At 42.7% G+C, this 15000-nt stretch overlaps 1 protein-coding gene across 4 annotated transcripts in view; it reads left to right on the top strand.

Moving 5' to 3' along the window:
* Nucleotides 1-8862: 8862 nt before the first annotated feature.
* Nucleotides 8863-15000, top strand: part of LOC130124212 (transducin-like enhancer protein 1) — a 46506-nt gene continuing 40368 nt past the window's right edge. For 3 of the 4 annotated variants that reach the window (XM_056293681.1, XM_056293674.1, XM_056293667.1), the window contains exons 1-4: nucleotides 8863-9684; nucleotides 10085-10185; nucleotides 11681-11744; nucleotides 12830-12874. In XM_056293681.1, coding sequence (XP_056149656.1) covers nucleotides 9661-9684; nucleotides 10085-10185; nucleotides 11681-11744; nucleotides 12830-12874 — 234 coding nt within the window. In that variant the 5' untranslated portion in view covers nucleotides 8863-9660. Of the gene's footprint in view, nucleotides 9685-10084; nucleotides 10186-11680; nucleotides 11745-12829; nucleotides 12875-13315; nucleotides 13413-15000 lie in introns of those variants that run through there. The other variant, XM_056293689.1, reaches the window with a different exon arrangement.

Raw genomic sequence — 15000 nt, 5'->3', positions numbered from 1 at the left:
CAATGACACAAACTTTTTATGCACGCACACACATCACTACCATACAGACCATGTGCAAATTATCCAAACAAACATTCTCGAAACTTCAAAGTAGTTTATGCCAATGCAGGTATATGTATTGGTTACACATCTACACATGCAAACACATACAAAAGAGTAATCACACCTACACACCCTTCAATTTGCATTCCCATGACCATAACAAACCCTTGATTATCATTTGCAGTTGGTTTTCCCCCCAGTTGTTTTGCGTGGCTGTTAACCAAACTGGGTGTTGATATATCAAGAGAGGCATCTTTGTTCCTTTTTCACACAAAGGAGCAGCCATGAAGACCTCACATCCCTGGATAATTGTCTGTCAGCTCTGCAGAAAGACACCTGAGGACAATGACTACTCTCCTAACGACTCTTTCAGGGACACACACACACACACACACACACGTGCACGTGCACATATACACATAGGGTACACAGAGCAAATGATATTGACTTTAGGTTCAAGTTTTACAACTTGAATATAGGTACTTCAAAGGTTCAAAACGTAAAAAAATCAACACATTTTATCAACTTCTATGCTATACCACTACCGGTTTCACCGGCCATCTGTATGCACAGTGGACACACACACACACACACACACACACAAAACATGGTACAGAACAACAAAGAGAATGCATTTTAACAAGCAATGATCATGTCTCAAATGTGGACGCTTCAGAAGTGGATCAACTTTATCATTCATCTTAAACCAGACATAAAAGGCTTCATGTTTTTGCAGCTGGGTGAGTTGGCAGCTACAATTCTGTTTTCTGTTTTATCCTTGTTAACGTGAGGAGGAAAAGCAGAGGAGAGGGCTTCAAAAAGAATAGACAGATCAAACAGACACATCAAAAACACGGACCGAAATGCCCCGTGGTATAAAGTTTGACCCACTCGTTTCACTTTCCACTTGGATCATTCTTTGCCACTCAGAGATGAGATATTATAGAAAATAACATTAGGTGGATATGATATGACAAAGATAGCTTGGTAGGATCCTGGTAATACAGTCATGAACAGTTCACCTCAGGACAAGAGATCTTGCTTTTCAGTGTAAAATAAGTCATAGTAGATTGCTAATGTCTCTCTTTTAACATGATGAAACACATTTTGTGTATAATTTTATCCCGACCATCTCTTCATTCAATGCATATATTTTTAGTTTGGGTTGTTGTAGAGGAATTCAAAGTCTCAATAAGGCTGCACTTCTCCTGTATCTGGATGAACGATGTGAACGATTCAGCAGCAGTGCATGGTAGGTGAAGGCCGGTTGTGCTTCACTGATCTAGTTGCAATGGAAACGGGCTACAACATATTGCTTGATTCTTTTTTAAAAGATTTCCCCCCTTTTCTCCCGAATTGTATCCAGTCAATTACCCCTGTCTTCCGAGCCGTCCTGGTCACTGCTCCACCCCCTCTGGTGATCCGGGGAGGGCTGCTGACTACCACATGCCTCCTCCGATACATGTGGCGCCACCAGCCACTTCTTCACCTAACAGTGTGGAATTTCACCAGGGGGGCGTAGTGCGTGGGAGGATCACGCTATCCCCTCCCAAACAGGTGCCCTGACCGACCAGAGGAGGCGCTAGTGCGGCGACCAGGACACATACCCACATCTGGCCGCCCACCTGCAGACACAGCCAATTGTGTCTGTGGATGCTCAACCAAGCCGGAGGTAACACGGGGATTCGAACCACCAATCCTTGTTCTGGAAGGGAATCGATTAGACTGCCATGCCACCCGGACACCCCATGAAACACATTTTGTGTGTCATTTTATCCCAAGCATCTCTTTATTCAGTGTATATATTTTTAGTTTGGGTTGTTGCGGAGGAATTCAAAGTCTCAATATAAGGCTGCACTTGTCCCGTATCAGGATGACTCATATGTGAACGATTCTGCAACAGTGCATGTTAGGTGAAGGCCAGTTGTGCTTCATTGACACTAGTCACAATGGAAACTGGGGCTACAACATATACCTTGATTCTTTATAAATTACTAATTCTATGCTGATATTCCTGTCCAGACCAGACTTAACGTCAAACAGCTAAGATGACAGAACAATCTGTGAACTTTCTACTTTCCCACAACACTTTTTTGATTTTTCTGTCAATATGCTATAACCTCAAACCTAACAAAACCTCTGTCTAAATTTTAAACCAACAGAACGCACATACATGTAATCCATTTATTGTAATTTATCAGTTTTCATTAAGATATGAAACGTAATAGTAGTTTAATGTCAGGTATCCCAGAGACTGGTCTCGTATCGAATGCAAATTAATCTCACATAAAAAAGGGGCCTGTTTCAAGACATACGTTTTTGATAATGACTAACATTATAATTTAGCCCGTGCCACATATGTCACCATTACCAATTTGGACATCTTTGCACATTCTGCTCTCAGTTTGCATGACATATTTGATGTTATTGTGCACAGAGAAAAGTCTCTTTTTTCTTAACAGTTAGCATTGTTGATGTGAGCAAAGTGTTTATCTAATAATTGCTTTTTCATACCCAGGAGTTACATGATGTCATTGTGTCCAGTTCTGATTGAGAAAATGGATTATTCATCACATAAAAATCACAGTGAATCGATTCGTTTCACGTCATGTGCTAGTATTTACCATGATCTGAGCCTTTCCCATACAAGTACATGAAATGAGCAGGGTTAACTGTGTGTGTCTATGTGTGTCATTGTCTGTGTGTGTGTCTATATCTTGATGACTGAGGCATTTTCTCAAACAGCTACTCTTGATCATAAGTTTGACGGCAACATGTGTTAGGAAAAGCAGAATAACCACCAAAACGTCTTTACACACACACACACACACACACACACACTCTCCTGTATACACATGCACACAGAGATTTAAATTCTTAATATGCTTCTTACAGACTCTAGACTTTGCTAAGCTTGTTGTTTTTGTGATCAGATACAAGGATATCCTGGTGGCGCTGTTCCAAAGTGCACACCACACATGTTGTGGTTTGAATCCAGCTCATTAGTTTTACCATTCATTGCCCCGCCTATCATCGTTATCAAACTAAACTATACTCTGCTATCCAGTAAAAAAGGAAAAGGCATAAAATGAAAATAAAAAAAAACAGCTCAGAAGATAGTAGAATGGCAGATCAGTCTTTAACGCAACAGAATAAACTCATTTACAGAATGGAGCAGGATAACAAAACAAAGCGGAGCGGCTCTGTCTGGTAGACTCAGGCCCATCTGGACCTGATCTTCTCTGCAGCACCACAGCTCTGCTCCACATGTTGCCTTTGATACGACTCCCTTCACAGCTGGACCTGATAAAACCAGAGGTTTGGTGGTGCAGAGGTCTGTGCGCACGCGCATGTGCGTGCGTGTACATATGTGTGTATGTGTGTGTGTCGATGTATATTTGTATTTTTTTTTATGTGAGCGTGTTAGCCTAACACTATCATTTCCACATCGTCTCACTGAACACCCCCCAACACACACACACACATACACACATACACACACGCACGCACGCACGCACGCACGCACGCACGCACGCACGCACACACACACACACACACACACACACACACACACACACACATGTTTTCCATTGAGGTTTCAATTTCCCTCCTTCTCTCCTTTTCCTTTCGTCTGTACAAACGGCAAGCGAGCTGCCTGTGAAAGCCCCGAGCTGTTAACATGATAGGCTGCCTGCAGCTCAGCTGTTTAATGCACGGTAATAAATTATACCAAAACTTGGCAAGTTCAGTACAGATGGCATATTGATATGTAAACTCATACAAGTAAATGCCAAAAGCTGATTTCACACTCCATGTGCAGTGGACCAACTACATCCTTCAACCTTTTAAACCCTTGACCAAATGAGTGTAATCCTAGATGAGCTACTATTTGCCATTGATACAGTATTTCCCAAAGAGGACTGGCGTTATAAGAGTGGTGTTAGCCTTAGTTTGATGGGTTTAAAGCAGCACCGTGTCACTGTTTTGCTTCAACATATCATCATTGAATTAATTTTGGTTGCAGTGTGATGGCTATGGGAGGATGACAGAATAGCTGTTTCAGATCAGTTCCTGAAAGACCTTGTCTTTGCAATGCACTTTGCCACTGGGTATGAAACCCCCAGGGAAATATAGGGATTGCTTTCCAGCACACATATAAGGATAGCAAATTTACCCCGCCTTTCGGTGAGCATAGTGCCTCTTCTTCTGCAAGAGTCTTTTGAGTTATGGCTTGTTAATAAATGCTATCTTGTTGCTACACATTAAGTAAAAAAAAGTGCCTTGGTTGTCTGCAACAGTTGACATAAAAGATGTTGCATTTTAGATCATAGGGTTCAAATGTAGTGCGAAAATGGGCAAAATAGTCAGGGTTCAGCTCTTGGCATATGAGCGAGGGATGACCAAAGTCTCACAGTGTGAAAATGTCCTTCAAAACATAACAGGAGATGCTCAGTAACAATGGCTTTGTATTCATTTAGATCTTCTGTCGAAGATCAACACTTGAGGAATGGAGAAGAGTTAAACTGTGCCAGAAAAATACTTTTTTTTTTTAGAGCCACCGAGGCCAGCATCCATTTGCTTTCAATATACACTGCACACATGGCGGTCTAGTCTTCATCTCTGGTCATGCCTTCTCTTGCAAGACAGCCAAGACGGTTGTGATGATGTCATCGAGAGACGCCGTGCCTTTCACGGTGCATCAGAGATGCATTTCCTGGATAGGCGACAGCAGTACTCAGGATGATTTGCTTGAAGACATGGGTGGATGATTTGTAGAGGTGGCTTCAACCTAATAGCACTTAAACAGTGCTCATTTAGATGTAAAAGCTGAAACAAACCGGTTCTGAGACCACGGGGTCTGTCTCCACACCCATAAAACAGTTTCAAGTTTTGCCACTTGTTGACACCATGAATAGAGTTTGCTCCCTTAGATTTTTTCACTTCAACAGAAAGTTGTTTGTGTCATGCCCACAGATTGAGATGTTCAAGATCACTGGAAAGAAAGAAAGTTTTGTCCAGGATGGGTGCCTTTTTTATTTGTTCACAGGGCTACTAAAACCCTGCTGTCTTCTCATCCATCCCTAGTTGGAAAGATTATACTTGGCATGAGCTATGTCTTCCATATAGGAAACCAAGCCACCCACCACCACCCAACAAAAGATGTAGAAACAGAGACAGGCCGGACTGATGGTATTCAAATCATGCCCTTGGTTGTCCATTAAAAACAAAAGAACCAATGCAAAACAACACCATGGGACAGCCCAGCCGCAGCCCTCATGCTAATAATTTGCGATTGACACACACCACCTCATGACCATGAATATACTCATAACATACTCACAACATCCTCTCATTTAAAACAAGCTAACCAAATGCACGCACCCATACACACATTCAAATGGCACACAAATAAAAAGAAAAAGAAAATGCACACATGTTAGCTAGCACATGTTAGCATGTATACATAAACACACACAAATGCTTGTGGTAAGTGGAACAAGAGTGGGATCACTCCATTTGTCCTCCCACACAAAGCTGCTTGTTCAGCTATTATCTGGTCGAGCCTCTTCTCTACTCTTCAGCCAAGATGACCTGGTCACAGCTAAAATAGCCACTTCTTCTTTGCGTTCCTCCTCTCTCTCTCTCTCTCTCTCTCTCTCTCTCTCTCTCTCTCTCTCTCTCTCTCTCTCTCTCTCTCTCTCTCTCTCTCTCTCTCTCTCTCCCCCCCTCCCTCTCTCTTGCTTTCTCTCTAAAAACAAAGCTAAGCCATTTGCTTTAGACACTAAAATCAGAAAGAAATGAGACATTTGCAAACCAAATTAATCTTGTAGAGAAGGTTTTTTTTTTGTATCCCAAACAAAGCGGGGGCTAATCGTAAGTTTCTTCTCTCTAAACAAATGACTGGAGAGAGCGAGAGAGAGAGGGGGGATGGAGAGAGAGAGCAAGAGAGCGCGAAAGAGAGAAAGAGAGAGAGGAGGGAGGGCGAGAGAGCAAAAGCGAAAGAGAGCGAAAGAGAGAGAGAGAGGTGTAAAATGGATCAGGGATAGACTATTTGTTGACCAGTGAGATCGTGCACAATGATCTATCTGCTCTGTGTCTGTCCATTTGAGAATACTCGGGGATAAAACAAAACATAATTGAGAACGTTATGAGTGTTTCTACAGCATTGAAGATCTCAAATTACCCTCAGAATTTCTTGACATTTGTGCTCTGTAGCATAAGACACACATTGTACAGACAAGGGCCACTTTGGACTCTTGTCTCAAGCATTCACTCCAGCTATGTAACACATGTATGGCTACCTAGAAGTCTTAATCCATTAATGTTAATCTTATTATACTTGCTTCTCTGAACATAGTTTCAGTTAACAAAATGTGCTGCCAGCTTGCCCTCAGATAGATAATGATCCCAGGGAAAAACTTCTGACCTCAATATTAGTATTTTACTTCCTTTTGCTGAAATTTAGGGGCCTTTGTACGGTGTTGCTCCTTTGTTGACTGAATAGCCCCATTGACCCTTGGGACCATTAAATCCACTCAAAAGCCTTTAAGTTCAAAGACACATGCTATGTGACTTGAAAATAAGAGATTTTCTCAAGATTTAAAAGACGTGTTGTGTTAGGTGGGTTTGTGAAGGGCACCGATGATTAAAGACATCTAATACTTTTTTGGTTGCTCACTGAGGCAAAGCAGACTGCTTCGTCAGATAGCTTTAACTAGGTGGTGCAGCCCTGTTCCCCTTCTTTCTGACCCATAACCTGACTGGTTTAGGTTTCGAATGCAATCTAGCCTATGTTTGAAGGAGGAAAGACTGGAGAGAAGGGAAAGGAGGAAGCAAACAGAGGGAGAGAGAGACAAAAATGATTAAACATGCAACACAGAGGCACACACACCTACACAAAATCAAACATGCATTATTAGCTAATTTCCTCCCATGCATGAGTGTGTGTGTGTGTGTGTGTGTGTGTGCGCATACATGTGCGTGCGCACACACACACACACACACACACACCCTTAGGGAGAGGGGGGTCAACCCCTCTGTCACTGACACACACATACATACATGCACACAGGTGCAACTTAGTGGGTGGTATCATTAGTCACATTGATGTGTATGCATGCATGTGTGTGTGTGTGTGCGTGTATTTGTGTGTCAGTGCATGTACGTGGATGATACATGTGAGAGCTGGGAAAAAGGTCACAGTCAGGAGTCTCTCATATAGACCAGATCAGCTGCCGTAGAGGTCAGAGATCACATGGTCAGGGGTTGAGCTCTCTAAACCTTATCACAGGTCATTGTGGAGCTGAGGGGCTTTCCATGAGAACTGAGAGAGACCGAGACTGAACATGTGGAATGCAGTGGCTTGTAAACTGTTAGCCTTCTCTAAAATGCAATGAAACTAACTTGGCTTTTGCAACATTCACGAAGAAGTCACTTTATCCAAAGTTTGTGGAACAGTTGCAAGACATTTAGCTTGTTGGAACAATTAATACGCATTTTAGTTATGCACCTTTATGGAAACAAAACCTTAATACAAGGAGATTTTACCTCCTCCCTACCTCCTAATAAATCAGAACAGGCCACTCATGTACCACACTCTTCTTTTTGGCTCCATTTCCAATGACAAAAAGCAAATGGGAAGTGGGGATCACAGTTTACTGATTTCTGGCATTTCTGTATTTCAGGCAAATCTATGTTGGACGACGTCTGATTGTTTGAGTTGTATAACACTAAACTCAGTAGTTAACCAACTGCCAGTACATCACTGTATTAAAATGTCTTGGAATGAAAATCGATGGGACAATAGGACGTGTTTGAGTGTCAATGCACTGGATAACCTTCTGCCAAGCATCAACATTGAAACATATTTTGGCTAATGTGTAACAGTCAGGTTTTGTCTGTAGCTGTATCAGTGTGAGAACGAGAATCCGCAACTCTTAGATCATTGCGCACTTCAGCTCCAAGTGGTATCTTGTTTTGTTAGGCCAAGTCAGCATTTCTCCGGGGAGGAAAGACCTCTGACACATTGTTAAGACCAGCACTCAGACTAGGTACGTGAAATCCACTGTGTAAATCTCTGAGAGGCTCTTAACAATTTTATTTTAGTGGTAGTTTGAGATCCTCCCATCCATGTCAATGTCATTGACAGAGGAAACACGGGCAAATTCTTAACCATGTATCATGTATGCAAAAAGTGAACGAAGACAGAAACACTGCTTGGAATACACCCTTGTTATATTTGTACTTAATCCACATTTAATAAGGGGGGGGATCAATTTCGGTTTTATTTTTCTTGGAAGAAGATGGAACACAAAACTAAACTCGAGTGTTGGGGGAATTTTAGTACATTACAGAGAGAGAGAGAGAGAGAGAGAGAGAGAGAGAGAGAGAGAGAAATTTGAGTTGATTCGCTGTGGCACTTTTTAGGAAGGTTCACTACCAAGTAAACTGTGTGTATGTGCGTGCGTGCGTGCGTATGTGTGTGTGCGTGCGTCTTTCTCACCGTTTTCCGGCAGAGCCCACGTTACTTTGATTGACAAGTGAGACTCGCTATTCCCCACAACACACTCCGCCCCCCCCCGGCGCGCCACTGAACGGTGGCACTTACGACGCTCTGATTGGCCCGCGTCCCCGTAGCTCAACCGTTATTGAACGAATGAAACCCGCTAGCAGGACGCCTATTGGTGCGTTTGGCAGCATACGTCGTTGGCCCACGTGGAGCGGCGCTTGTCATTGGTTGGAGGTCGTTTAGTGGGCTTGCCCTCCGTTTGGGTTAGCGTGAAACCGCGTGAGAAAGTTGCCATTGAGGTGACGCGGAGCTGGATGGTGGACGGAGACCGCCGTACTGAGGGTGTTATCAAAACTAACGCCCCCCGCCCCTGTTTGTTTTTTTTGTTGTTGGTAAAGTTGGAAAAGAGCGACTTATCTCAAAATTCGGGCCCGCTGGTCGGCATGTAAACCGTTATAGTCTTCATGACTATTCAACCACCGAGCTACCACAGCGAGTCAAGTGGGAACTCTTCACAGCAATTAACTTGTGCGGATCTTTTTTTTCTTCTCCTTCTTCTAGTACTACTCCGACCACTTTGAGGCTGTCTCCATGTCTGCGCTTTGGTCTGGTGACTAGTTTTTTTTGTTTTTTTTTTGAGGCTGTCTTCTGTCTCTTTTTTTCGGAATACATCGGATCCTAGACGACACACACACACACGCCTGCGCGCGCGCGCGCGGGAGTGAAAAACAGCAACGTTCAAGTAAGGTGACTCCGGTCTTTTCGTTCCTACCTGGTTTTATGTGCCCACATCGCGGCTAATGACCCGTTTCCCGTGTTTTTTCGGTTGATTTATGGTCGTTAGCCTGCTGGGGGAAGCAAGTGAAAGAAACGAGTAAGACAGACAGACGGACCGACAGACAGGGAGACGGGAGCAGGGATTCACACATCGGTTGGCAAACTCGGTGGTCCCGTTGTTTCGATCGGTTCTGTTTGAAAATAAGAACCGCGACTGTCGCGTCGACAGTCAAACAACAATGGATTTGTCTTCGTGATTTGGAGCATCAAACTACTCCCAGGCACTGTTTTGTTTCCGTGAAACGGATTTTAGCATCCTTTCGGAGATCAAGATGTTCCCCCAGGGGCGACACCCGGTAAGAGAGAGATTTGGTTTTAATGGCTTCACTCTTTCTTCCTATCCGGCGTCTTTCCACCTGGTCGCAGCCGGTCAGTAAAGGCATTCTCACCAGAGAGGCTTCTTTGTCTTTCCTATGTACTTGCTGTTTTTGTTGTAAGAGTATTATAACCAATTACACACTCGCATCATACGCCCTCTTGATAACTGGGGCGTGCAATTGCACTTAACAGAAGTGGGATTGATGATGTTACAAGCCCACGCCGTTTGTCTAGTAATGGCTGATTACTAAAGCTGTTGACATTTGATGTGAGCCTAGAGCCACTGAGGAGTGGCTTTACACTGGGGGGTGGGGGGGCATAAATCAGACAGTATGATGGTGATGTTATTAACCCCATGTATGCATGTTTGTGTGTCAGACGCCCCACCAAACCCCAGGTCAGCCCTTCAAATTCACCATCCCAGAGTCTCTGGACCGCATCAAAGAGGAGTTCCAGTTTCTTCAGGCACAGTATCACAGGTAGATAATACGCATACGCAAACCTGTAAAATATCCCCCTATTTGTGGGGGCTGTGATAGCAGTTATTCTCACTGTCGTTTACCACTAATCCTAAAGTCGTATTACCATTCAGCTACTATGACTCACAAAACCCCAGCTCGCCTCAGACTAAACCCCAACCTTGGTTTGACACACATATGCACACGCGCATGCACGCAACCCTTCACAGCACACTCAAACATCAGCGTTAGTGCTGACACTGCGGTAGGTCTAAGTTGCTGTGATGGGTCCTAGCCAGAGGATGACGAGTGGGCTCAGGGATTCATAAATCACTCCATAATTTCTTAAGTGTGTTACTGTGTATGGAGATAGTTAAAGGAGGGAGAGTGAGAAAGTCCAAGTACAAACTTTGTTGGGGGGGCAACAGGTGAAAGCTTTTGACCTACTGATAACAATAGACAATGCACTGTTTTGTTTATGATCTACACCCTCACTCAGATTGAGGTACACACACACACACACACACACACACACACACACACACACACACACACACACACACACACACACACACAGTCGATTTAGCTTGCAGCTCTATCAGGATGCTCAACCTTGTTCTTGGGAACAAGTCTGAGTTGCATTCCTCATGCTTTGCAGAGTTAAACCAAACAAACCCAGAACAGCTAACGAAGAGGTAGTAATCTTAGGTTCCACGGTGGTTATATTTAGTGGTTACCATGAGTGGACAGGAAAAATCTTCCCTGTGTCACTTTAATTCTCCAGTGCACAAGGTTGATGGTTTTCTTTGCTCAGGGCATCCTTCTATTTGTTTTTAGGGGATGCCATAATCAGTGAGCGATTTGAGTGGGAATGAAAGAGGATTGTTATATTTAGCATTGTTAGTGTTTACCTCTGCAGTACTAAAGGCTTATTTCAGGGAAAGCGGTTGTAGAGACAACAAATTACCTGCTCAACACCCCCACTGTTAAATTTATGTAAATCCCATGTGACCAATGATGTGGCGTTTCTTTTTGTGTACATTTTATACAGTTACAGATTTGAGATGACATGCCCATTTGCTAAAATGTTAGCTGGTAGTCTCTGGCCAGCACTGGAACTTTTTTTTTATAAACCTTTGGCAAAGCATCTTCAGTAAAATTGGTGCTTTTCAATAGTACTTTTCTGCCATCCCAGTGCTAATTTTGAAAGAGTAAGGGTCAAATGATTTTTCAAATAGCAAATATTTCAGTTGTGGGCAGAAACCTTTCTATGTTTTTAGCTTAAATATTGATTGACTATTGATTATTTTTTTCTGACACTTGTTTTGGTCAGGAGTGGCCAACACACTTAGTTTAAATTTGGAAACATTAGAGATGAATGTTTTATCTTGTTGACATGGAGTGTCTCTGTCAGAGGCCCTATATGGTAGAAGCCTGAGGGGTATGGTTGCTGGAGGCAGACTGAGCTTGCATCCTTGCATGATGAGTTGTTGCAAATCCATATTCTGTTTTTCAGCCTGAAGCTGGAGTGTGAGAAGCTCGCCAGTGAGAAGACCGAGATGCAGCGACACTATGTCATGGTGAGAGCAAAGTCACACTCGTACCCCATTTATCCCAACATCAGGAATTTATTTTAGGTGGCGGCAGCATTGGGGGATCTAGGGAGGTTGAAGGTCTGTGTTGGCAAGCATTAATCCTGCCCACGTGTCCTCGGGCAAAACACTGTTCTAGGGATCCTGTTGCTGATTGCATTTTTTTTTCATTGGAAAAGGGGGAAAGTAAAAAAGAGAATTTCTAACAATGATCAATTAATTTTCACATCATTGTTGTTACAAACTTTACCAACCAAATGGACATTGAGTTTGAATAAACATGAACAGACAAAAACGTTTTTTCTTGTAAATGCCAATTATTTGAGTGTTCTTGTTTTTACAAGTAAGTACAGATGAATAGAGTGTCAGGGTTGTGGGAAGATACATTTCTATATTTTCATCAAGCTTGTCCCCGGTGTTTTTAGCAGACCAAGTGTTTCATCAGTTAGAACAGCCACAATTCCTGTGAGGTGTTGATTAATGGGCTTCAACATTTAACTCTTGTTTTTAAACTAAACAAGTCTAGTACTTAATTATTAATTTATTCACAATGAGCTGTGACAACATGCTACTTAACATGCCTTAGCAAAAGCCTGACCATTTAATCATGATGCACACAGACACATTAAAGCTATACAGAGCTGATCATAGCAGCTCATGTGATCACATCAAAAATCCTTATTAATTGTACAATTAGCGAGATATTTCAACCCTGCAAAGTCATTTTGGCTTAAACCACACAATATCGAGTGAGGTTTTATTTGCATCCAAAACACTTGTCTGTAGAAAGAAATAAAATGAAAAAGAGAATGTTCTTTTGCTAAATATTGGATAGTTTCCTAGTTAATATTGCTACTTATATCTTGGTTATAAGACACTATAACAGAAACAATGCAATGGAACATTGGACATGGATGGTTGGTAACACTTCTGCAGAATTTTAAAGTTAAATAAAAACAGCCATGCACAAGAAAAAGACTTGTGTTTTATGTCTGTAGAGATACTCCAAATGTCTTAATCCTTGTGTGTAAATTGACTAAAAACTCTAAATAACTTCTGCTTGTTCTCTTCAGTACTATGAGATGTCTTATGGCCTCAACATTGAAATGCATAAACAGGTAAGGATGGATATCTGTCTGCTTATCTTTTAACTTTTCTGTTTGCTTGTCTCCTCCCTCCATCCTTTAATGTCTTAGAGCAGGAGTCTGATGTATTTTGTGTGTTTGTGTATTTAGTGTTTGTTGGTGTGTTTATGTGTATGCGCATCTACATTTGAGTTTATTCATTCTTGTGAGCGTGCCTTGCTCTGTCTGTTGGTTTCCCTTAGTGTGTGAGCGCGAGTGTGTCTGCGTGCACGCGTGTGTACGCATTTGTATTTATGTGTGTCTCGGCCATTTGTGCGTGTGTTTGTGTTTTATCCATGATCGATGAGGCTCTGTCTCCATTTCCCTGGTTAGGGCTGGCCGGCTGAGCCCAGAGGCAGGATGAATGGCTCTGTAGATTGATTGGTGCTGTCTAGGGGAGCGGCCTGCTTTATTACATTTGAGGGGCAGGGCCGGGGAGGGCAGAGGAATCGATCACACTGGGGCCCTTTATCGAGGAAACGCATAGGAAGATAGCTCCCCTTTAAAGGCTGTGAGGCATGTGTGTGCATGAGTGAGTAGATACACACACACACACACACACGTATACACACGGAAAGAAAAGGACACTTAAACATAGTGATATACACACATTCACACACACAAACACAGAGGAAAAGACAGCTAAACAAGAAAGCAAATGCACTCAGAAAGATAAAGACACGTGAGCATCATAATGTGCGCACGTACACACACACACACACACACACACACACACACACACAGAAAGTCAAACACGTTTGCACATTGGCACATAGATGCACACATAGAAAAGGTACATGCACAGATTAGAGGGCAAGTGCTCTCTCACACACAAATACACTTGCACTCTCATATATATACACACACTTGTTTCCCCGCAGGAGTAGTGAGGGCTCTGAGCGTTTACCAGTAATTACCAAAGCTATCGACCAGTCAGACCATAGGAAATTGGAGGTGGACTGGCCTGGCTGCTTCACTGAGGAGTGGGGTTACTTCCCTCTCTCCCTGTCTCTCTCATTGCCTTAGTCTCCCCATATTTCCCACTCCATCTCTTGTTTTTCTCCCCCGTTTTTTCCCCCTCGTGCTCTCAGTAAACAAAGCTCTCTGCCTTTTCTTTCTCACTACAGTTAAAAGATCAGTGCTTTCACGCACTCTGGTTTTTCCTTTTGTTTCTTCCTCCTCAGCTCTGCTTTTACCTCTGCTTTCCTATTTCAATTTATGTCTCTGACGCTACCTTTCTTTCATTGTGGGAGAGCTGCAACTCTGCCTATTGTCTCCACAAACACATGCACACACTAAAGCTCCAGGGGAGGTCATTAGCTTGGGGCTGCAGTTGTCAGAGCAACAAGCTTCTGTGGGCGGGGGGTACTGGGACTAGAGACTAACTACCCACCTCCTGCTGAGACGGAGGGAGTAAAGAGAAAAGGCACAATTTTTATGTGCCCGTGTGTGTTCACGCTAATACTCCAATTATGTGCAACTGGAGGCCCATCTTCCCTTAACATGTTGTCTGCACATTTGTACACTCCGTGTCTTTGATAGACATGCAAAGTATCGCAAAATTTGATGAACATTGTCATGCTGCTGTTTCTCTGGGTATTATTTTCATAGTTTTTGCTATCGTGCATATTGGTTATGAAATTATTTTACCTGCTGGCCTCATTTTGCAGAGTTTGGATATGGGACCTCCATTGGACACAGTTTTACAAGAGAACAACTGTGAACCTAAGCCCTAAACATATCCTTTCTACAACAACAAACACTTCCGAATACGTGGTTTAGATAATTGGGTTAAATTGGACTTGTTGAAACATGTCTGACACTCGTGTTTTGTTGCCCCATAAAAGAGAAGTAAAGTGCAATCAATTTGGGGGCTCTACCAGAAGGCTTGATGTATTCTAGTAAAGACCAAGCTCTTTTTTTTTGCAGTTTGAAAGGGAAGAAACCTCATGTAGATGGATTTTGTTTTCAAGTTTGGAATAGCTCATCTTTTCCTTTCTGTCTAGAGTGATAAATCGCTTCTTCCATTATTGTATTTATTCAGGTATGTAAAAAATACCAACATTCTAAAAATAAAAGACCAAGAAAGGAGTTCTGTTAGTGTCAGTATTGTTTTAAGG

The sequence above is a fragment of the Lampris incognitus genome, chromosome 1 (genome assembly GCF_029633865.1).
Source record: "Lampris incognitus isolate fLamInc1 chromosome 1, fLamInc1.hap2, whole genome shotgun sequence".
Classification (NCBI taxonomy): Eukaryota; Metazoa; Chordata; class Actinopteri; order Lampriformes; family Lampridae; genus Lampris; species Lampris incognitus.
This window is presented reverse-complemented; position numbering and strand designations above follow the sequence as displayed.